The sequence below is a fragment of the Capricornis sumatraensis genome, chromosome 14, assembly GCF_032405125.1.
Source record: "Capricornis sumatraensis isolate serow.1 chromosome 14, serow.2, whole genome shotgun sequence".
Taxonomy (NCBI): domain Eukaryota; kingdom Metazoa; phylum Chordata; class Mammalia; order Artiodactyla; family Bovidae; genus Capricornis; species Capricornis sumatraensis.
The window spans coordinates 52,367,905-52,389,979 of NC_091082.1; the positions used below are offsets into that span (position 1 = coordinate 52,367,905).

Here is a 22,075-nt window from a genome sequence, read left to right on the forward strand (position 1 = left end):
TGGGAAAGCCCTGAGGAGCTGCTGCTCTCAGGGAAGCAGGCCCTGGAGAGAGTGTGCACAAGCAGGGCTTACCAGAGGCGCTTTGGGTTCGCTTTCAGACTGTTGTTGAAGTGGCTGTAGTAGTTTCCTCATTTGAGAAGTAAGCCCATGATTGTCATGTTGATGGCCAGTTGTTAACCCTGTTATGTGGCAGCACTAACCACGTTCCATTCTCACTCCTGCCGGGGGAGTGAGACATGAAGTTTAGCTGGGACTCCTTAGAAATTAAGTCATGGGACTAAAACGCAGACAACCTGAGTGCTTTATTAGCACGTTTTGGAACAGTTGAGTAGAGGTGTACAGAGCTGTGCTGTTTCCTGTCACTAGAGGGAGCAAAGAAAATGTCTTCAGAGCATCTGGTTGTGACATCAGCTCTTCTGATCACATGTGACAAGAATTCTTTAAGTGGTACAGATCAGGCCAGCCTTCCTCTTGTCTGGGATTAGTTTGTAACCTTGTATTTACTGTCCTGTGTGAATCACTGAGGAAGTGATTGCCTGAGTTCCCAGGAGAGGATCCCTACTTGTGTTATTAACTCCGTGTTAGGATGTAGGTGCTTTAGTATCAGTGTAAGCCAGCAGTTTTTAGTCAGCAGTTTGTGACAGTTATATTCCACATTTTCATAAGAGACTCTTCTTAAAGTTCACTAATGAAGTTCATTGTAGTTAATGTTGTTTGGTGCTTTTGAGAGTGGAGTTATGATGTCATGAAGTTAAATAATGGGGTGTTCCAAGTCCTCCAAGCTGGACTTTCCCATCCTGTCGGTCAAAGTTAATTCTACATTGAAGTGTGGGGACAACTGATAAACCTGCAGATTAGCAGGCCCATTCTCTTAGTTCATTCCTGCTGAACTGTGTAGAGATGCCACATGTTCTCCATCTCCTAATGATTGTCTAAGACTAGAAGCTGGGGCTGAGCAGATACAAGACTGTCTAAGTTGCCTCAGGGGGGCTTTTAAGTGGGTGTATATTCTGATGATTCTATTTGGAAACTTTGGGGAGAATGCTTACCTTTGACCTGTGCTGTCTTTGGTACCGTGAACTTGCCCCAAACACTGTTATCATTTACTACACCTAACAGTTCTTTATTCTTTGACAGTATAACGTGCCTGTAGTTTTGGGCGGGGGGACGTGACAGACGAAAGAAGTCAGTTACAGAAACATTCTTTGGAAGATTGTGTTTTGTGTTTTTTTTTTTAATTCAGTTAATTAAACCAGTCCTTTGAGTTGAACTTAGCTTGAAGTTTCTTGTCCTTTTCCCAAATGGAAAGAGAATAAACATCATAGATGTCATTTTTTGAGCATATGTGCCAGACACCTCTTAGCATTTCAGGCCTAACTACAACCTCATAAAGGAGGGAGGAGCTACTGTTGAACCACCCCTGTTTTACAGAGGAGGTTAACTAGCCTTCCCATGGACACATAACTAGTCGTGGAGGACTGGGAAAAACTTGGTACAGCACTCGGGATCCCAGCTGCTACAGCCTGTGTCGCGCTGAGGCTGAATTCTGGCTCGTTGTGCTGATCATAGGTTAATGGGTGCAGGCGAGAAGTGGTCCTCTGTGGCAGAAGGTATTGACCTGGGATACGTAGGCCTCATTTGGCCACACTGGTGAGGTTACTGGCATCACCAGGGCTTGACTGTGTGTGCCTGTGGCTCCCAGGGATGGGCGTGGTCAGCCCACACACAGCAAGTTCACCTCTTAGGCCAGTGCATGCACTTGAACCGTTCAGATCTCCTTGGCTTTATGAACACAGTTGCACTCTTCTCTCTGTCCAGTTCAACTCACTTCTGGTTTTTTTTTTTTAATTGGAATGGGAATTTTAAAAAATACTTAATACTTTTGCTGTTTCTAAAAATACTGAGTTTGTTTGCTTTTTCTTACTTTAGGACTTTGTGTTTCATTTGTGACTGTGATACAGTAATTTTCCACTCAGGCAAAGAACAGACATTGTAGCCACCACCACCCGACTCCAGTGTCCTAACAAACATTTGTGTGTCTTTTACAATAGGCCAAGCACTGTGCTAAATGTTCTGTATGCATCGACTCCTCTTAATGTCAAAATTGAGTGAGTGGGATGCTATATTTTTCTCTGTTTTTAAAAATAGAGACCAGGGCCCAAGGGACATCTCTTTGGAAACCCTGCTCTGCCGCAACTCTACAGCTTTCTCAGCAGAGTACAGCCCTGTGGTTGTGGGCTCAAGTCTGAAGTCACCTCACAGAGAAGTGCTTACCTTTCTTCTCCTTCACTGCAAAGGGTTTTGACCTCTTTTGGGAAGTGAAGCAGAACTGGATAAAGGCCATTTCTGAGACTTTCTGCAACTAGAAATGTTTATGGTTTTAAAGCTCTTGAATGAATGTTGTTTGTTGACTTCTTAGGGTCATTTCTGGGACTTGGGTTTTGGATAGTAAGAGCGCAGAGCTCATCTGTCATTGTCCCCCTTTGTAGGAAAGTCCAGGCCAGTGTACAAGAGTGACCTTTTATCAACATGTGGGGCATGAAGGAAAGATTATTTCCCAAGTGTGGACAGAGGACACCTTCATGTCCCAGGCCAGTCTCAACATAATGTTGGGAGTTCAGGTTCAGATGTTCCGCGAAAGTACTTTGCCCCACCTCTTAGCCACACCCCCATCAGTCTGGGGGAGAGGGGGAAGCTAGAGTGGGGTGACTGCAGCCACCCAGGATGGTGACACTGGTGATTTGTCCCCAGAACAAGAGCTGTATAAGTCTGCATCACATTACACAAGAGGAGAAAGATCCCAGGCAGCCCTGGAGAGTCTTCCCTACCACATAGCTTGTTCTAGAGACCTGGCTCCATCCAGCTTGTTGAAGAGGTGTGTGAGATCACCAGGGACACCTCTGCTGTCCTCTGGGTAGTCAGTCCCATAGTGGCAGCATGATCTTGCCAGGTTCCCTTTAGGGTGGGAGACGCTGCCAGGAAAACAGCTTCCTCAAGTAGCCGAGCCAAAGGAGCCCCCCCAAGAGGACCCATCCATGCACTCTCACAGGCTGCACACCCATAGCACCCCATGCACTCCCCAACCTCCTGTGGGAACCAGCACCCCCAGACCAGGAGACCTAGATAGGAACTGGGGGAGTGAACCCTCGGAGCCCTCACCACGAACTGTGATGAGGAATCCACAAGTTGTTTTCATAAACTGCAGCCCAAGGTCCTGAGGTCACATCACACATGTATTTTGAGCCTCCGTGAGCAGTTTCACGTGAGTCACCAGCATGATGCTCGCAGACTGCCGGCCTCAGAGCAGCTGTGGTCATGGTGCCTGGCACCTTTGCTTAACCTGGGAGTGCAGACTGTGTGACCTCTCGCTTGTCTACTGGCAGCCATGTGGAATGGCACAGGCTGTTTCCTGTGGGGGCTTCCTTGACATTCTGCAGACAGCTATCTGTCAATCCTGTGGTCCCCTCCCTCTCCACCATGCCCGCCCAGGTGAGCTCGGTGTCTTGCACCTCAAGTATCCATCAGGTGTTCAGACTTGGGCTGGTGGTTCTGGGTCACAGTGAAGCAGCTGCGAGGAAACCGGCAGCCTCACTGACAGGGGCCTCAGTGGCCGGTGACTTCACCACTTTCGCCTCTTTGGCACCTGTTCTTCCCCTGCAAGCAAAATCTGGGGTCCCCCACCTCCTCTGCCGGTGATTGATTGTCAGCTTCTCTCACGGCTGAGGGGTTGGAGGTCCCCCGCCTCCTTCCCTGGGAGCTCGCCCAGGACTTGGGCACAGGAACTGGGGGGGCACCCCCAAGCCCAAACAGCTTGCATGTGGGGAGTCACTGTTCCTCCACCTCCTTTCTGGAGATCTTCTGTGCTGAAAGCTGCCATGAAGCCACTGCCGGTCGCATTTGTGAGCCAGGAGCACAGAGAAGCACAGGTGTGGTTTGCAACCCTGTCTGGATTTTTCCAAGATCTTCGAAAATTCAGGTGAAAGACCTGACACATTTCACATCTGAGAAGGGGGATGCAGTACTGTAATTGGGTTTTTGTGCTTTGAAGAGTCATCTTTGCCTCGTTACTTTTATTAAATAAATGTGATACAATGACAGAATTAAACATCCCTTTCCCTCCTTTCTTTGCAATGAGGAAGTCTGCCCTTTATTTCAAAATTCAGCTTGCAGAAATGGATTGTACTTGATAACTTGCCACGCATCCATAAAAGCCGTAAAATACAAGAGGCAGTGTTGCTGGAGTAGCTGTTCTCATTTCCTGGCAGTCATTACATGCTTCCAATACAAAAACATTTTTCTCTTAACTATCCTTTCTGAGCTCAAAAATGGGTTTCCCTCCAGCCCCTGGTATTCAATTATCACCTCGGGAAATGCACAGATATAACTGATGATCCCTTTAAAACGTCCTGCAGCTGCCACTCTCCCCCATCCCTCATCTTTTGTCCCGTTCCCGTCATTGAATGTTATGTTGCCAACGTATATTTTATAGGGTGACCCTGATGGGTGTCACTTTGATACTGTGCAGGGATAATAAGATTGCACACACAATGAAAGGCCAATAAATAGAAAAATGTTTACGAGATGGAGAATGGCGGTTTTAACAGTTTTATGGCATTCTCTTTTCCCCCTCACTCTTCTCTCTCTCCCTTTGCTGGCAGAACTGTGGTTTTGTTACAGGAACTAGAAAACATTAAGAAGGATGATGCGGTGATAGAACCAATGGCGGTGAAATCCCACTTGCCCTGTTGCTGAACTCCAATAAAATAAATTCAGGAAATAATGAAGTATTCAGCTTGTGGGAAAGAAAACTGATTTCAGTGAATGAATTCTTCAGGTTTTACAGAGAAAACGAGATTCCTGGTATTGACGGTATTATATTTAAAATGTTAACAAACAGTAAAACCAAAAATAAAGCATGCCTCCTCCCCCTCAGTGGGCAGTTTTGTTGGGGGTCTGTGTGAAGTGAAGGCCCATCATGTGGCTGCGTTAGGACTACCTGGCTTTTGTGCCAGGGGCTAGTGTGGGGCCCACACATGGCCAGGAGCCCTTTGGTTCAGTCTGGAGTTTAGACCAATTGGTGATGGTCTTGATCTGTGTCTTCAGATCTGTTATTTTTTGTTACTGTGTTTTGTTAAGTGGCAGTACCTTATGCCTCTTGCTCAGTTGATAGATAACTTAAAAAAAAAAAAAAAACTACATTAAAACATTACTTATTTGGGACTACCTGGTGGTCCAGTGGCTAAGACTCCATGCTCCCTATGCCAGAGGCCTGGGTTCTGTCTCTGCTTGGGGAACTATGTCCCACATGCCTCAACTAAGACAGGGTACAGCCTAATAAATAAATACATTAAAAGTTATTTATGTAAATAGATACATTAAAAATTATTTATGTAGTTTTTTGGCTGTGTTGGGTCTTCCTTGCTGCTTCAGGGCTTTCTGCGGCAAGCAGGGGCTATTCTCTGCTTCTCTTGTTGCAAGCACAGGCTTTAGGGCACTCAGGCTTCAGTAGTTGCAGCACGAAGGCTCGGTAGTTGTCCTATGGCATGTGGGGTCTTCTTGGACAAGGGATCAAACTCATATCCCCTGCTTTGGCAGGAAGACTCTTTACCACTGAGCCACCAGGGAAGCCTAATAGATAGATTTTCCTAATGGAGCTGCTTGGAGAGGAGCAGCCACAGTGTGGAGGTTCAGGGGGTCCATCCAGGAGCCGTGAGTCACATCCGTGATTTTGAGTGCCATTGGAGGTTGTCGCTGCCTTACTTAGATGCTTCTAGCTGGAGCTGGTTCACTGCTTTACTTAGACACTTTAGCCGAAGCTCATTTTGAAAGATGTTTTGTTACATGTGCAGAAGGGCCCCAGTTCAGTTCAGTTCAGTCGCTCAGTCGTGTCTGACTCTTTGCAACCCCATGAATTGCAGCATGCCAGGCCTCCCTGTCCATCACCAACTCCCAGAGTTCACTCAAACTCACGTCCATTGAGTCGGTGATGCCATCCAGCCATCTCATCCTCTGTTGTCCCCTTCTCCTCCTGCCCCCAAGCCCTCCCAGCATCAGTCTTTTCCAATGAGTCAACTCTTCGCATGAGGTGGCCAAAGTACTGGAGTTTCAGCCTCAGCATCAGTCCTTCCAAAGAAATCCCAGGGTTGATCTCCTTCAGAATGGACTGGTTGGATCTCCTTGCAGTCCAAGGGACTCAAGAGTATTCTCCAACACCACAGTTCAAAAGCATCAGTTCTTCGGTGCTCAGCTTTCTTCACAGTCCAACTCTCACATCCAAACATGATCACAGGAAAAATCATAGCCTTGACTAGACGGACCTTTGTTGGCAAAGTAATGTCTCTGCTTTTGAATATGCCATCTAGGTTGGTCATAACTTTCCTTCCAAGGAGTAAGCGTCTTTTAATTTCATGGCTGCAGTCACCATCTGCAGTGATTTTGGAGCCCCAAAAAATGAAGTCTGACTGTTTCCACTGTTTCCCCGTCTATTTCCCATGAAGTGATGGGACCAGGTGCCATGATCTTCGTTTTCTGAATGTTGAGCTTTAAGCCAACATTTTCCACTCTCCTCTTTCACTGTCATCAAGAGGTTTTTTAGTTCCTCTACACTTTCTGCCATAAGGGTAGTGTCATCTGCATATCTGAGGTTATTGATATTTCTCCCAGCGGTCTTGATTCCAGCTTGTGCTTCTTCCAGCCCAGCATTTCTCATGATGTACTCTGCATAGAAGTTAAATAAGCAGGGTGACAATATACAGCCTTGATGTACTCCTTTTCCTATTTGGAACCAGTCTGTTGTTCCATGTCCAGTTCTAACTGTTGCTTCCTGACCTGCATACTGGTTTCTCAAGAGGCAGGTCAGGTGGTCTGGTATTCCCATCTCTTTCAGAATTTTCCACAGTTTATTGTGATCCACACAGTCAAAGGCTTTGGCATAGTCAAGAAAGCAGAAATAAGATGTTTTTCTGGAACTCTCTTGCTCTTTTGATGATCCAGTGGATGTTGGCAATTTGATCTCTGGTTCCTCTGCCTTTTCTAAAACCAGTTTGAACGTCAGGAAGTTCACGGTTCACGTATTGCTGAAACCTGGCTTTGAGAAGTAATTTTGAGCATTACTTTACTAGCGTGTGAGATGAGTGCAATTGTGCAGTAGTTTGAGCATTCTTTGGCATTGCCTTTCTTTGGGATTGCAATGAAAACTGACCTTTTCCAGTCCTGTGGCCACTGCTGAGTCTTGCATATTTGCTGGCATATTTAGTGCAGCACTTTGACGGCCCCAACCTGATCTAAACTCAGACTTCCTCCTAGAGGAAGAGACCAGGAAGGACTTTATGATGAAGTGGCATGTGGCGACCCCTTGCTTGGCACATGTCTATGACATTTGTAGCCTAGAGCTTGAAGTGGCCAAGGGCTTCTGAGCAGGAGCCACTGGGTGGCCCATGTGTGGCGAGCAGGTCTGGAAGGGTGCTCATACCCATGGCCTCCATCCTGTCTTGTCCCTGGAAGATCCAGGGACAAGACTTCCAAGAACTGGAGTCTATTCTCGGAATGTGTGGGAAGGCAGTACTTCTCTGGGCTTGTGCACAGGTGCCTGCCACGTGTGTCTCTGATCTTGGTCCCCCAAGAATCGCTTCAGGCAGGTGTGGTTTTGTAATTCATGGGTGCTGGGGTAGGAAGGCTGGCTGCCCGTTGTGCTCAGGGATGCATAGTGCTCTTCTGTGCTCTTCAGCTACCACTACCCAGGGTCCAGTTAATGGGTTTGAGATACTATTGAACTGAGCTCTTTAGATAAAAAAGATAACCCAAATTCAAGCCTCAGACTTCAAAAAAAGATTATTTCCCCTTAGTTCATAGCAGACTGATTAAGAGCATAAGACTCTGGAGTGAAGACCCCCAGGGCTGCCGACTGAAGCTATGATCATTTTGGGGCTTGTCATCTTATTTATAAAGCAGGGATGATGACTATATTAGGGTACTATGACGACTAAACATATGAAGGTATGGAAAGTGCCTGTTTGTAGTGCCTAACCATTGTTATTGTAGATTCAACAGCCCAGTAAAAGGGTGGTGAGTTGGTTTGTGGATAAAGCCACTGGTGAGGAAGTGGAGGCACTGGGTTCCTAAGCGTGCCCTCCCGCCAGCTGTGATACCTACCCAAGAGCAGCCAATTGGAAGCAACTGCACAGGTGCGAGGATTCTGTCTTCATTGGACCGTGGGAAATGAAAAGCAGGAACACTGTAGTCGGTTCATGTTAACACTACCTATCAAATTAAGGACCTCTAGTTTAGAGATTGTCTGTCTTATACTTTTTAGAAAAGATAAAATGTCATTTCTTTTGTGAAATAATGTTGAGATCAGGTAGTTACTTTTAATGACCTTACCTGGGAAAATAAAATGTTAGCAATCTTGCATCCATTTCTCAAAAGCTGGCAATGTTGCTTCCATTTCTCTGAAGTTTTATGCTTTTAGTGTTCAGGTAAATTTTAGTTCTCAGAAAATACTCATTCCGTCAGGTGTTTTTTGAACACTCATTATGTTTGAGATGGTGCCCCGGACTCTGGGGTGGGCCTGCAGATGGGGTGGACATAGACTTGGCAGCTGGACAGGCTCGTTCGTGGCTGCAGCCCAAGGGAGAGCCCACGAGTACAGGACAGAGGAGTGGGACGACGTCTGTGAAGGCTAGAGCCCCGAGTGGTGAGGAGGGCTCGGACAGACATCAAGAGAACAGAGTAGTGAGGGCTCACGGGGCTGCATCCTGTCTGTGAAGGAGAGCACGGAGGAGCTGTGAGCTGGCCGTCACGTTCAGTGCAGGCCAGAGAGCGCGCACACTGTCTTCTGGGGACAGAGGGAAGGGCTGGAGGAGGCGGCGAAGTAGATGGGTGGTTCCCTGCAGGCCTTGAGGCGCCTTTGGTGATTTGGAGGCGGAGGTTGGCAAGATGAGGGCTGTGCTTTGAGAGGACTGGCCTGGTCTCTGTGTGGGAGGGGCCAGGCCAGCTCAGGGCCTCAGATCTGAGCTTCCGAGGGACGGTGTGGGACCAGAGATGGGGTCACAGGTGGCCAGGTGCGCAGCTGAAGCAGCACAGAGCTTAGGCAATCTCATATGGTTTTGAGTTTAACCTTGGCCTGTCCCCTTTCCTTCACAGTGTTCAAATGTAGTGGTGGTGATTGTTTTAAAAGGAAAGAAAAAAAGATTTTTCCTCCCCTTTACCCTGCACAGTTGGGATTTACAACAAGGGCAGTGAGAGTGCCTGGTTCAGGAGTGTCTCTGAGTGTCTCTGTGTGGTCTCATCATTATAACCGGCTAAACCTAGGAGACCTTCACAGACTTCTAAGAGTCTTCCCTTTCCTCCCTTCCCTTTGTCTCCAGGAGAGGAGCTGCAGTGGGTATGGGTATGGAGGGTCGGGAGCCTGCCCCAGGCGTGGGTCTTCCTCAGTGTGGCCATGCAGTCAGGTGGCTGTGGTTCTGCTGCATCTTCGAGCCTGTCATCTTCCTTCTGAATGTACCCCGAGACCACAGAGGCGGAAATAACCATCAGCAGGCTAGCAGGCTGACGGTGTCGGGGCTCCTTCGGGGATGAGGGGATCTGGTTGGTTAGCAAAAGAAGAAACCAGGAGAGCATTGCTTTAATTATCAGACTCATTGCTGGAAGACAAGCAGTTGCCTGCTGGAGAGAGATCGCTAAGAGCAGCTACCCCCTGCGCTCAGTGGATGGTCAGACCCCGTGCCCGGCTCTCACCTCAGCTGTTCTATCATCAGGTCCAGTCCTGGGGTCCTCAAGGAGCAAGAGAAGAGTGACCTGCATGGGAGTCTGTGCCAGGAAGTTCTACTGACTTGTTTCACTACCCTCGGATCAATCCGTCATTTTTGCCAAGAAACAGTGCAGCTGTAATTCACAGGCAGAGGTGGCCATGGAAATCAAAGGGGTTAGAGCAGCTCTTCCCAGAGGATGCGTCCCAGGCAGGCTCCCTGGCCCCAGCTCCAGTGGCCTCCCTGTCACTTCCTGGGGCCCTGGGCTGGGGACCGAAGCATAGAAGCAGCTCTGTGCTGTGTGTGTCTCCTTTTCCTCCTGCCCCCACTGGGCTTGGGGCCTTGTTTCATCACCACTCGCTGCTTCCTGGACCTTCTCCTTGCAAAAACACACCTTTTCTTTTTTTTTAATCCCTTTAAGCTTTATATCTCTCTGTTTCTGTCCAGAAAGTAAATAGTGAGTTTCTTCACCCTTTTTACCTGGACCTCCAAAGAACTAGCCAGACCATGACTGAAGGGCATTCTCCAAACAGAAATTTTAGCAAAGTAACCCTGCCCGCTCTGCTTCTCACTGTCCGTTGGCATATTGACTTGAGGCTTTCTGTACCGATCACTTATCTGCACACTCTCTGTGTACTCAAGTTAAAATACTTACTTAGCATCCCAACGGTTACTAGTAGGTCTTAGAGAAAGAAGAGAACTTCTAAATGTTTACTGTCTGACCCCTGCAGTGGGGTGTGTCCATGGCATGTGAAGGTCACTTGCTGTTTCGTGGCCCCTGTCCCACCACGCCGACTGTGGGCCTGGAGGGCCTGTAAAATGGCCTCAGAAAAAGGCTGTATTTTAATGCCCTTCTCACGAGCAGCTTCCAGGCCTGCCTCCCCACCCCATCTCTTCTGCTCCCCCCACTTCTTAGTAGGCAGTGTTAAAACTTCAGTAAAGAGGAAATTCCTTTCTGTTCACAGCAGAAGGGCATTTGTGGGTGGCTCTACTGGGCACCCAAAATCACTGCAGATGGTGATTGCAGCCATGAAATTAAAAGACGCTTACTCCTTGGAAGGAAAGTTATGACCAACCTAGATAGCATATTCAAAAGCAGAGAAATTACTTTGCCAACAAAGGACCATCTAGTCAAGGCTATGGTTTTTCCAGTGGTCATGTATGGATGTGAGAGTTGAACTGTGAAGAAAGCTGAGTGCTGAAGAATTGATGCTTTTGAACTGCGGTATTGGAGAAGACTCTTGAGAGTCCCTTGGACTGCAAGGAGATCCAACCAGTCCATTGTAAAGGAGACCAGTCCTGGGTATTCATTGGAAGGACTGATGCTAAGGCTGAAACTCCAATACTTTGGCCACCTCATGCGAAGAGTTGATTCATTGGAAAAGACCCTGATGCTGGGAGGGATTGGGGGCCGGAAGAGAAGGGGACGACAGAGGATGAGATGGCTGAATGGCATCACCGACTCAATGCACATGAGTTTGGGTGAACTCTGGGAGTTGGTGATGGACAGGGAGGCCTGGCGTGCTGCGATTCATGGGGTCGCAAAGAGTTGGACACGACTAAGTGACTGAACTGACTGACTGACTACTGGTCACCTTCTAGGGCTGGTACTGGGTTCTCAGTAGTGTGCAGGGACCTGGGTTAGATTACTTCTTGTCTCCTGCACCTGCCCTGCCCCTCCGTGCATGTACGGAAAGGAGGACACTGGTTTTCCAAGGCCCTCCTTAACACAGCATAACAGAAGACCAATGGTCAGCATTGTTTCTTTCTGCTGGTTCACGGAACCATGTTGTGAGAGTGGAAGAGAAAGGAACACTGTCTACCCTGAGCTGAGCGCAGGGTGTGCTGCATGTCCAGGGTTATTTATAAAAGACTGAGGCCTTCCTTGGCTTGTAAAGAGAGAACCTGATTGCAGATGGCAAGCCTGGATTCTGAGCCAGGGTCCCTGGACCTCTTCTCCCACCACCTTTGGGTGTGGAGACTGTGGATGGTTGTAGCAGTAATAATTTAGTTATAATTACAACAAACTGGACTCAATCTGGGGTGTGCCCTTAAGCTTCAGTAATGGGGTGAAAAATAGATGACTGCCTTTTTCAGCCTGTGCACCGGCCTCCCAGAGGGCCTGTGTCTGAGGAGTTAGTGCCGGGCTGAGGGGGGAGAGACCCCGGGCCTGGGGAGCGTGCTCCTTGATGGTCTTGGAGACAGACATCCCCCCTGAGAAGGAATCTTCGATACTGGCAGTGCCTGCAGCACCTTCCTCTTTCTGTCTGTACTTCTGCTTCCCCAAGGTCCCTTACAGAGAATACAGGTAGCTCATCTTACTTTAGAAAAGAGATTATCCTTTTATTGTGCAGGACAGGTACAGGCTCTCCTGTCTTAGCAGTGCGATGGCTGAATGAGGGAAAGGAAACAGCAGTTGGGTTCATGGGCGGTGTTTCAGCTTACCAACCGCCTGCAGATAAACTGACCTGGTAAGGTGGTCTCCAGCAGCAGGATTGTCAGCTCCCACTCCAGCCCATGGCCCACATCCAGTGGCATCCATTTGGGCCCTGGAACAGGTCTCCTGGCTCATCTTCCCCACCCCCACCCACCCACCCTCGGATAAAGCATTGCTTCCCTAAAGTGGGTTCATACCCGAGAAGCTCCCTGTGAGAGGTGAGCAGACAGATGCCACTGAGCAACCCTAGCCCTGCTCTTTAGCTGGTTGCCCAGGGCAACGCAGGGAGGGGAGCCTGCCTAGAGGGGTGGGGAGTGGATAGGGTGTGGGGAGAGCACAGAAGTGGAGCCATGATTCCTCCTCATGATTCCCAGTGGCCGAGCCTGGGTTATAGGCACGCCTGTGGCTGAGCCTCTGTCTGTCTGCCCAACTCTCATTTCTGTGTCTTGGTTTCTCTCTCTCCCCCAGGCCCCTGATCCACCCAGAGTGCTGCCCTGAGCAGCTTATTTCTTCCCTTCTCTTCTGTGCCTGGCACTCCCCCACCCCTTGTTTTTCTTTTGGTGGAAAGTCAGAAAGACCTAATACAGCTAGTTTTCTAACCCCCAGAGAAGAGCTGCTGTATGGGAACCTGGCTTAGGGAGGAAAGTGAGTCCTTAATCTAAGGCCACATGTCTCATTGCCATTGGCTTTCTGCATCTGACTTGTAGGATACCCCCCACCCCACCCCTGCAGCAACAGAAAAGGCAGGGGAGTTGGAGAGGGCGAGAGAATCTGCTAAAAATATAGCCCTGGGCCATGAACACTCCTCCCGCAAGAGCTGCAGCCATGACGGAACCCCTGAAGATGACTTCACCCCTCTGCTTCTTTGCCCAGGCACTAAACCACTGCCCTGAGATGAGAGGCATGTTGACTGTGAGGCCTTGTTGTGAGATGAGCTGAGAGCACTGGGGACAAAATGATCATTACGGGCCATTCATGTCGACAACATTTGTGCCTCTGTGTTTGCTTGCAAGCACAAGCAGGAGCTAATTTGCAAGGCTGCCTTTGTGGAGCTGCCTTTTGATCAATGATTGCCTGTGTTAATGTTTCAGTAAGCTATTGATTTCTGCAGCAGCTTTTGTTCCCTGAATTTATGTGCAGTGGGTTTCCACAGCACACGCTATGCATGTTTGATTAAAGTTCAATTGACTTCATTCCTGGGGAGGCCTCGAGCTGCTTCACTCCCTGTTTGTAGAACCAGAGCTTTCCCCGGCATGCTCTTTTGTTTGTGCTCAAGACCTAGCCACCCATGCAGTCACCAGTATGCTGCTTCTAATCCTCCTAGATTTGCTCCATTCCAATGTTTAATCCCTTCCTAGACATTAGAGTGGATGAGAGGCAGCTAATAAAACCTGGTCTGGAATTTTTTTTTTTCCAGTCAACTTGCTGATGTATTACTGGTGTGTATACCATATGGATCATAAAAATGCACTCAGAGGACACAGGTCCAGTGAGTTTTGACAACTGTACACGTCCATGTAATAACACCACAGTCAATTTGTAGGACAGCCTCATCACCCAGAAGGTCTCCTCAGGTCCTTTTATGGGCAGTCGCCCACGCCTCACGCACCAGACAGCAGACAGCCACTCATCCTGCCTGGGCCCTTCCGTGTGGGCTGCTGCCATTCAACATGATGTCTGAGATGTGCCTGCTTGTTGTAGCTGTCAGTTGTTTTTACCTTTTTACCGCCAAGTAGTATTCTCATGAGTGGGTGTACCAGAATATGTTTGTCCCTTCTCCCATTAAGGCATTGTTGGGGGCTTTGAAGAGTGAAGTTTTTATGAATGTTTGTGTAAAGTCTTTGTGTGCACACATATTTGTATTCCTTTGGGGTAAACACCTAGGAGTGAAATTAGTTGCTAGGCCGTGTGGTCCATGTTCAGCCTTCTGTATGTTGTGTGTTAGTTGCTCAGTCCTGTCCGACTCTTTGTGACCTCATGGACTAGCCTGCCAGGCTCCTCTCTCCATGGGAGTCTCCAGGCAAGAATACTGGAGTGAGTTGCCATGCCTTTCTCCAGGGGGTCTTCCTGACCCATGGATTGAACCCAGGTCTCTCGCATTGCAGGCAGATTCTTTACTGGCTCAGCCACCAGGGAAGCCCATTTGGCTTTCTCAGAACTGCCAAAAGAGTTCCGCAAAGTGATGTTACCATTTTACATGTCCATAGTGGTATATGAGATTTCTTGTCACTCCCCTGTGTTCCCTGAATTTGGAAATTGATATTCTTTCATTTTACCACCGCAGTCCATTTTGATCTTTGATACTCAGAGGATGGCATCTGTCTTGTTCAAGAGCTATTACTTAAGGTTGACGGAAGTTGACACTTAGTTTAATGTTAGGTGTGTGTGTCCTGATCTTTCTCACGTACCCGAGGAGGACCAGTGAAGGCTTCAGGTTGTGAACCTGGGCTTTCCCTGAATCTTTTCTGTCTGGCATCCGATGTTGGGCCTGAACTCTGGCTTCTGTTTGAATCTGCAGGTTATACCATTTCTTAATACCATTTGAAACTCTTTCATGTTTGAGGAACAGAAATGATCCCTTGTATCCGTGAATTGCAGACCAGGACTGCCCAGAACCGTCAGGGTGGCTTGTTCACAGCCTACAGGTCAGACCGAGGTGTGGCAGAGACGAGGTGGTCTTGCCTCCCCTCCAGGTTTCTCTCCCATTTTTATTTTGTTTTGCCTCTTGCAGCTTGCCATTTCCCCTCAAGTCTCAGCCCTGTCCCTGGGCCCCTGAAACAACTGCCACTGAAGGTAGAGGTGGGAGGAATAGGAACCTTTGGGTTTCTCATTCTTCTTTCCAGCCCTGGGACTGGGCTTGATTTACTGCACCAGCTGCCCTTCTGAACTGATGAGGCACCTGCAGCTCTGACAGTGTTTGAAGGGTGACAGTGACCTGCCTTGGCTTCTGGTCTGTTTCCTTATAGGAAAACCGGAACCAGGTCACTGGTGTCAGCACAGATCTCTTAATCACAGTGGATTTATGAGTTTGTGCCCTCCAGTGAGCCAACAGCAAAAGATCAGTATAGATAAATGACTGGCTAAGTCAGGAAGGTAGGAAGTAAGAGGCAGGAGCCAGGAGGTGTCTTAGGTCGGGACCTCAGAGGCTCAGGACGCTCCCCTCAGTATGGGGCATTGGAGGCTGTGTTTGTAGACTAACTTCTACTAACATGTAGAAGGCAAACAAGGAAGAAATTCAAGGGCAATTGCTACATTGTCCTGTGTTGTTCAGGTACCTGTGTGGAACTGGAAAGAGGATGGGGAGTGGCTTATTTGCTCCTGGGGGTGTTTTCAGAGAAACCGCGTGTGGCTGGGCATCCATTGGTCACGGATGTGTCACGTGGTACCTGCATTGCTTCATCTCTTTCAGTCTCCTCAGCATGGGTCTTTCCAGCTGGATCTCAGGTCACTGGTGGACAGTCTTTGCTTCTCCATTTTGGCTCCTGCATTCACAAAGCGGAGAGCCTTCCATGAGGTGGAGTGGACCTTGGCCAAGTAGCTCCAACCCTCAGATATAGGGACCCTCCCACGTTCAGGAACACACCCCAAGATATGGTACTGACTTTCCAGAGTAGTGATGTAATTAGAGAAGATCAGTGTGATCGAGGCTCTCTGACTGTTTTAACTATTTTTAAATTCTAAATAGAGACACTTTTTCTTAAAGCAAAGACCCTCAAGATACTGGTCTTTTGTCAGCCAACTGCCATTGCTGCCCCCAAACCCCGTGTGTATGTATATGTGCGTGCACACGTGTGTGTACGAGTATGTGTACGCATGTGTATTCTGTACATGTGTGTAGGTATGTACATATTGCATGTACGTGCATGTGTGTACGTGTGTGTGTGAACGTATGGTTGAGCCCCTTGAGGCTGGGAGGGCCACAAGTGCCCTTTATTAAAAAGTTGCATTTGGACTCATTTCGGCTGGCTTTGTTTTTAAAAGCTGTCTTGGCTCCATTTCTTCGGGGCCTTCCATGAAAAGAGGAGCTCCTTTGGCCTTACACACCGACCTTGTGACGTGTGGTGTCTGCTCTCTACCCAGCGCCACACTGTGCCGCATCCACTCTCAGTCTTTTTGCCAGGCCTCAGCTTCGCCATCAGCATCCTGTGCTGGCTCGTCCGGGGTGGTCATTGGGCCTGGCCGGGGGGCTGTATAGCACTCTTCCTGGGCTTGGGCTCTGTTCTTCCCAACCTCCCTCCTGGCCCCAGTTCCTGCCACCTCAGTTGTTTGCTTCAACTGGAATGATCTCCCTGGCTGGGCATTTCCATGTTTCCCCATGTGGATTCACTGACTTGCTGTGCAGAGATGTTCCCTGTGTGCACTTGTGCATACACACACACGTACATACACATACCTGGAGGACAGGAGTTCTCCTTTCTGTTGATGGTTTATTGATGCACTTCCAGTGCTTAGAACTGCTCATAGTAGGCACCCAGCAGATACTTGTTGAGTGAATAAATGTTCTTGATGTCTAGACGTTACTCTCTGACGGGCTGGCAGACAGGCCCCACTGGCCCATTGCACAGGCAGCTCCAAGGGTGTGTCTCAAGTGAGCCCAGGCCTCCAGGGCAGCTGTGATAAAGGCAGCCTCTGCTCCAGGGCTGTGCATCTGCCTCATAGCCAACCCTTCTCTCCTGCAGGGAGAACTGATCACCTTCTATTACTACTGGAAGAAAACCCCGGAAGCAGCCAGCTCCCGAGCCCACCGCAGGCACCGCAGGCAGGCCGTGTTCCGGAGGATCAAGACCCGTACTGCATCCACGCCCGTCAACACGCCCTCCAGACCCCCGTCCAGTGAATTCTGTAAGTGGGGGCTTTGCACACGCCACAAGCTCCCATGTCCCAGCTCTGGGTGGACCTGCTCTCACAGCCGTCCTTGGCAGAACTTGTGTTGGGGCCGGGGTGGGGTGGGGTGGGGTGGGGCGGGGGCAGTGGTATATGTGCATGCATGTGTATGTGTTGCAAAGCCTGATCTAAGAGTTTTACAAACTACTTGTGCATATAGACTTTTCTGAAACTTAATATTGTCTGTAAGTCCTGGCCTTGACCTTGGCCTGAGGCGGTTTTTAACTTTGGAGGATGATCTCCCTTAGCAGACAGTGCACTGCACTTGTGGTCACAATACGATCAGTTTAACATTTTCTTCTTCCTCCTACTTTTCTGAAGTCCTCCTCTTGGTCCCATGTGATCTGCAGTCTGACAGTGAAGCCCACACTTTCTTAACCTTTGAAAACTAGATTCATGGCTTGTGATCCTGTCTTGGCCCAGGGCACTCAGCCTGAGGGTCACAAATGGGAAACAGTAGGCCTGGAGGGCACTGAGTCTTGATGGAGAGGAAGGCCCTCAGAAAGTCAGGAAGGGCATCATGGATGCACTCGCCCTGTTAAGATCCACCATCTGTGGGCATCAGTGCCAGCTTCTCCAGGATTGAGGTGTGACAGCAGACCACCAGAATGACAGAGCAGATTGTTGGGTACCATCCCTCATACACGAGTTCTTCATTCTGATGACTGGCCCTGAGAAATCCAGAGTGGTCCTTTGTAAGCACTGCCCCAGCCAGCCTGCTGGGCCGCTCTGACTGTTGGCCCAGAGCCTGGGGCAGGTCAGAGGTAACAGGGGGTCCAGTCTTGGCCCAGCATGATGGTGTCTCCCCCACCCCTTTGTGTGCCCATCATGCCCAGTGGACCTGAGTTCAGCCAGTGAGGATGACTTCGACAGCGAGGACAGTGAGCAGGAGCTAAAAGGCTACGCCTGCCGCCACTGCTTCAGCACCAGTAAGTGGGGCTGGTGGGAGGGGGCCCTGCGCTGGAGCAGCCAGGCTCAGGCGCTTCCTGGTTCTGAAGGTCTGGGGAATCAGATTGGAGACTTGACATCTGCATTGTCTTCAGGGTTACTTAGAAAGTGGGAGACTGTCCTGTTGGCAGTCAGGCTGGAGCACTGACCAGGGGCTGGGACAGACTTGCTCCGGGTCAGGGCAGAGGCACCTGTGTTTCCGGGGAGCCTGGTGCCAGCTCTTCCTGCCTGGTCATCCTGAGATGAGGTGGGGTGGTGGACAGTCCTGAGATCTCTCCTTCCAGGAAGAAGCAGGGCTGCAGCACCCGAGCTGTTGAGTGACAGGTGTCGGCTGAGGCCAGGGCCACGTGGTCCTCGTGGTACCACGGTCAGCCAAGCCCACTGAAGGGCCTCTCTGCTTGGATGTCTGTACCCTGAGACGTTAGTGTCTGAGGTTGGCAGCCACACTGCCTCCCCTCTCTCCTCCAGCCTCCAAAGACTGGCACCACGGGGGCCGGGAGAACATCCTGCTGTGCACTGACTGCCGCATCCACTTCAAGAAGTACGGCGAGCTGCCCCCCATCGAGAAGCCCGTGGACCCCCCACCCTTTATGTTTAAGCCCGTCAAAGAGGAAGACGATGGGCTCAGCGGGAAGCATAGCATGAGGACGCGGCGGAGTCGTGGCTCGGTGAGTCCCTGGCCAGGCAGCCTGCGCGTGTCTCCCGCCAGGAGGAAGCTGGGAGTGTTTCATTTCAGGCAGAGAAACAGACCCTGGAGGGGACATGCCTGGCCTGTGGGGGAGAGCCCTTGGTTCTCTCCTCTCTTGCATCTCCTCGGGGACCTGGTGGAGCAGCATGAATCACTGTACCCCCATCCCTTCTGAGCCCCGTGGCCTTACAGAAATGTCCTCAAGGCCTAGGGGTTTTAGGAGCTGAGCTGCATTATTTGACAGCTCATCTCATTGGGTCACTTCCCATCCTATCACGTGAAATTGGCCAGTGTGCATGTGTGTTTGGTGGGAGGAGCAGGCAGTTCCATGGAGCAGACAGAAGAGGGGGAATGACTTAAAGCCAACCTCAGGTATAACATCACTCAGGCCAACCTCTGCCCCTCAGACAGCCCTGTCCACTTCCAGCTTGTGTCATTCAGGACAGTCCCTGGAGGAGATGAGAGCTTTGAGTTTAAGCTGAGAATTGCTCTTTTCCATGTAAACTCACCCATTCACCCCCTCCTTGCTGCACTCCATGTTGACTCCTGTGCAGTGAGGGACAGCCAGGGGTGCCTATGGTTTGCTAGGGGCTGGGATTTGACCTACTCTAGAGGCTCCTGCCTGGGAACTGGGCCCAGGTGGCCCATGTGGGGACTGGGGTTGAGTCTCACCAGCCTCCGGTTGGGGTGGGCAGATGTCTACACTGCGCAGTGGTCGGAAGAAGCAGCCAGCCAGCCCTGATGGTCGTGCCTCGCCCATCAGTGAAGACATCCGCTCCAGCGGCCGGAACTCTCCCAGCGCGGCGAGCACCTCCAGCAACGACAGTAAAGCAGAGACAGTGAAGAAGTCAGCCAAGGTGAGCTGCCAGGAGGGCAGGTGGGAGGGGCTGCTGGAGTCTGCACTCAGCTGCCCCGAGTCCCTCAGTCATTTAGGGAACCTTGCAGGCACCAGCAAGGCCTCACCTGGGGTTGCGGACTGGGGCTTGGAAAAAGGGGTCCACGTAATTCCCAGCACAGACCTATGGGGGCCACCTGTTCCTGTCCCCAGATACTTGTTCCTTCCTGGCCCCACTGGCCCCTTCCAGAGCTTTCTTGTTTCTGGGGGTAGAGCATGGTGTAGGGGGAGTCCAGGTGTCAGCAAGTGGTTGTCATTCCCTGAGGCTGCTGGGCCATCCTCCCTTGGCCTGAGGCCTCTCGTGGGCTTTCCCACTGCAGAAGGTGAAGGAGGAAGCCACATCCCCTCTTAAGAGCACCAAGCGCCAGCGGGAAAAGGGGACCTCGGATACAGAAGAGGCCGACAGGACCAGCTCCAAGAAGACAAAAACCCAGGTGAGGCTTGAGGCTGAACCACATTGACTGCCCCCAGCAGCTCCTGTCCCTTGAGAAGCCCCCTGGGCGGTGGCCGTGTCCTGCCTCCCAGGGAGGGGCCTAGAGCACCTCTAAGACTGGCCAAGTCAGGGCAGGAACTGTGGTCCCTGCTTGCTGCCTCCTCAACCAGACCTCGCTATGTGGTGGGGCAGGGGGTATCCGGCTCCCCTAGACCTTCCATCTTCCTTCTCTGACCCCAGGAGATCAGCCGGCCCAACTCGCCGTCCGAAGGCGAGGGGGAGAGCTCGGACAGCCGCAGCGTCAACGATGAGGGCAGCAGTGACCCCAAAGACATTGACCAGGACAATCGCAGCACGTCCCCCAGCATCCCCAGCCCCCAGGACAACGAGAGTGACTCGGACTCCTCGGCCCAGCAGACGACGCAGCCCTCTGCCCTGCAGGCTCCTGGAGGGGCTGCCCCAGCCCCCTCCTCTGCCCTGCCAGGGACTGCCCAGCTGCCCACCCCGGGGCCCACAGCCGCCCCCGCTGCCCCCTCACAGGGCTCCCCCTCAGCCTCCCAGCCTCCCACCCAGCCACAGGCCCCCTCAGCTGCTGCTCCCCATGCCCACATCCAACAGGCGCCCGCTCTCCACCCACAGCGGCTGGCCTCACCGCACCCCCCGCTGCAGCCACTGACGGGCCCGGCCGGCCAGACCACCGGCCCACCCCACACCCAGCCCCCCCTGCACAGTCAGGGCCCGCCTGGCCCTCATGGCCTCCAGGCTGGGTCCCTGCTGCAGCACCCAGGGCCCCCACAGCCCTTTGGCCTCCCTCCCCAGGTGTCCCAGGCAGCAGCCCACCCTCACACCTCCCTGCAGCCCCCTGCCCCTCAGTCGGCCTTGCAGCCTCAGCAGCCCCCCCGGGAGCAGCCCCTGCCCCCAGCACCCCTGGCCATGCCCCACATCAAGCCCCCGCCCACCACGCCCATCCCTCAGCTGCCGGCGCCCCAGGCCCACAAACACCCCCCTCACCTCTCGGGGCCCTCTCCTTTCTCCATGAATGCCAACCTCCCACCCCCTCCTGCTCTGAAGCCCCTGAGCTCCCTGTCCACTCACCACCCCCCCTCAGCCCACCCCCCGCCCCTGCAACTCATGCCACAGAGCCAGCCACTGCCCTCATCCCCTGCACAGCCCCCTGTGCTGACTCAGAGCCAGGGCCTGCCCCCCGCCGCCACCTCCCACCCTGCCACAGGCCTCCACCAGGTGCCCCCTCAGCCCCCGTTTGCGCAACACCCCTTTGTCCCTGGGGGCCCCCCTCCCATCACCCCTCCGACTTGCCCCTCCACCTCTACTCCTCCGGCGGGACCCGGCCCCTCGGCCCAGCCACCCTGCTCTGGTGCCGTTTCTTCAGGAGGCAGCGTACCTGGAGGGGCACCCTGCCCACTCCCCACCGTCCAGATCAAGGAAGAGGCTCTGGACGATGCTGAGGAGCCTGAGAGCCCCCCTCCTCCGCCTCGGAGCCCATCCCCTGAGCCCACTGTGGTGGACACCCCCAGCCACGCCAGCCAGTCTGCCAGGTAGAGGTCCCGGGAACCCAGGCGTGTCCAGGGCAGGGGTAGCTGGGGCCTCTGCTGGGACCCAGCGTGACACTGGGCCTTTTGTAGGTTCTACAAACACCTGGACCGGGGTTACAACTCGTGTGCACGGACCGACCTGTACTTCATGCCTCTGGCTGGATCCAAACTGGCCAAGAAGAGGGAGGAGGCTATCGAGAAGGCCAAACGAGAGGCCGAGCAGAAGGCACGAGAGGAGCGGGAGCGAGAGAAGGAGAAGGAGAAGGAGCGAGAACGCGAGCGGGAACGGGAGCGCGAGGCTGAGCGAGCGGCCGTGAGTCGGGAGGGCAGCCTGCTCCGCAGGCGTCAAGGGCTGGTCCCCGCGCCCGCCTTGAGTGGGCCACCCCTCGCTGTCTCTCAGCACCCACCTGCCTGCCTTCTGTTTCCGCGATATGCCGACCCTTCTGGGTCCCGGTCCCCCGTCACGGCAGGTCTGGACCAGGGGTAGGGTG

The 22,075-nt window shown here is 51.8% G+C and overlaps 1 protein-coding gene across 4 annotated transcripts in view; it reads left to right on the top strand.

Annotated features, from left to right (window-relative positions):
* Positions 1-22,075, top strand: part of RERE (arginine-glutamic acid dipeptide repeats) — a 263,855-nt gene that overhangs the window by 235,826 nt on the left and 5,954 nt on the right. For all 4 annotated transcript variants that reach the window (XM_068986550.1, XM_068986551.1, XM_068986552.1 and 1 more), the window contains 7 exons: positions 16,863-17,025; positions 17,904-17,996; positions 18,484-18,683; positions 19,399-19,560; positions 19,919-20,032; positions 20,272-21,587; positions 21,675-21,897. In XM_068986550.1, the coding sequence (XP_068842651.1) occupies positions 16,863-17,025; positions 17,904-17,996; positions 18,484-18,683; positions 19,399-19,560; positions 19,919-20,032; positions 20,272-21,587; positions 21,675-21,897 (2,271 nt within the window). The remainder of the gene's footprint in view (positions 1-16,862; positions 17,026-17,903; positions 17,997-18,483; positions 18,684-19,398; positions 19,561-19,918; positions 20,033-20,271; positions 21,588-21,674; positions 21,898-22,075) is intronic.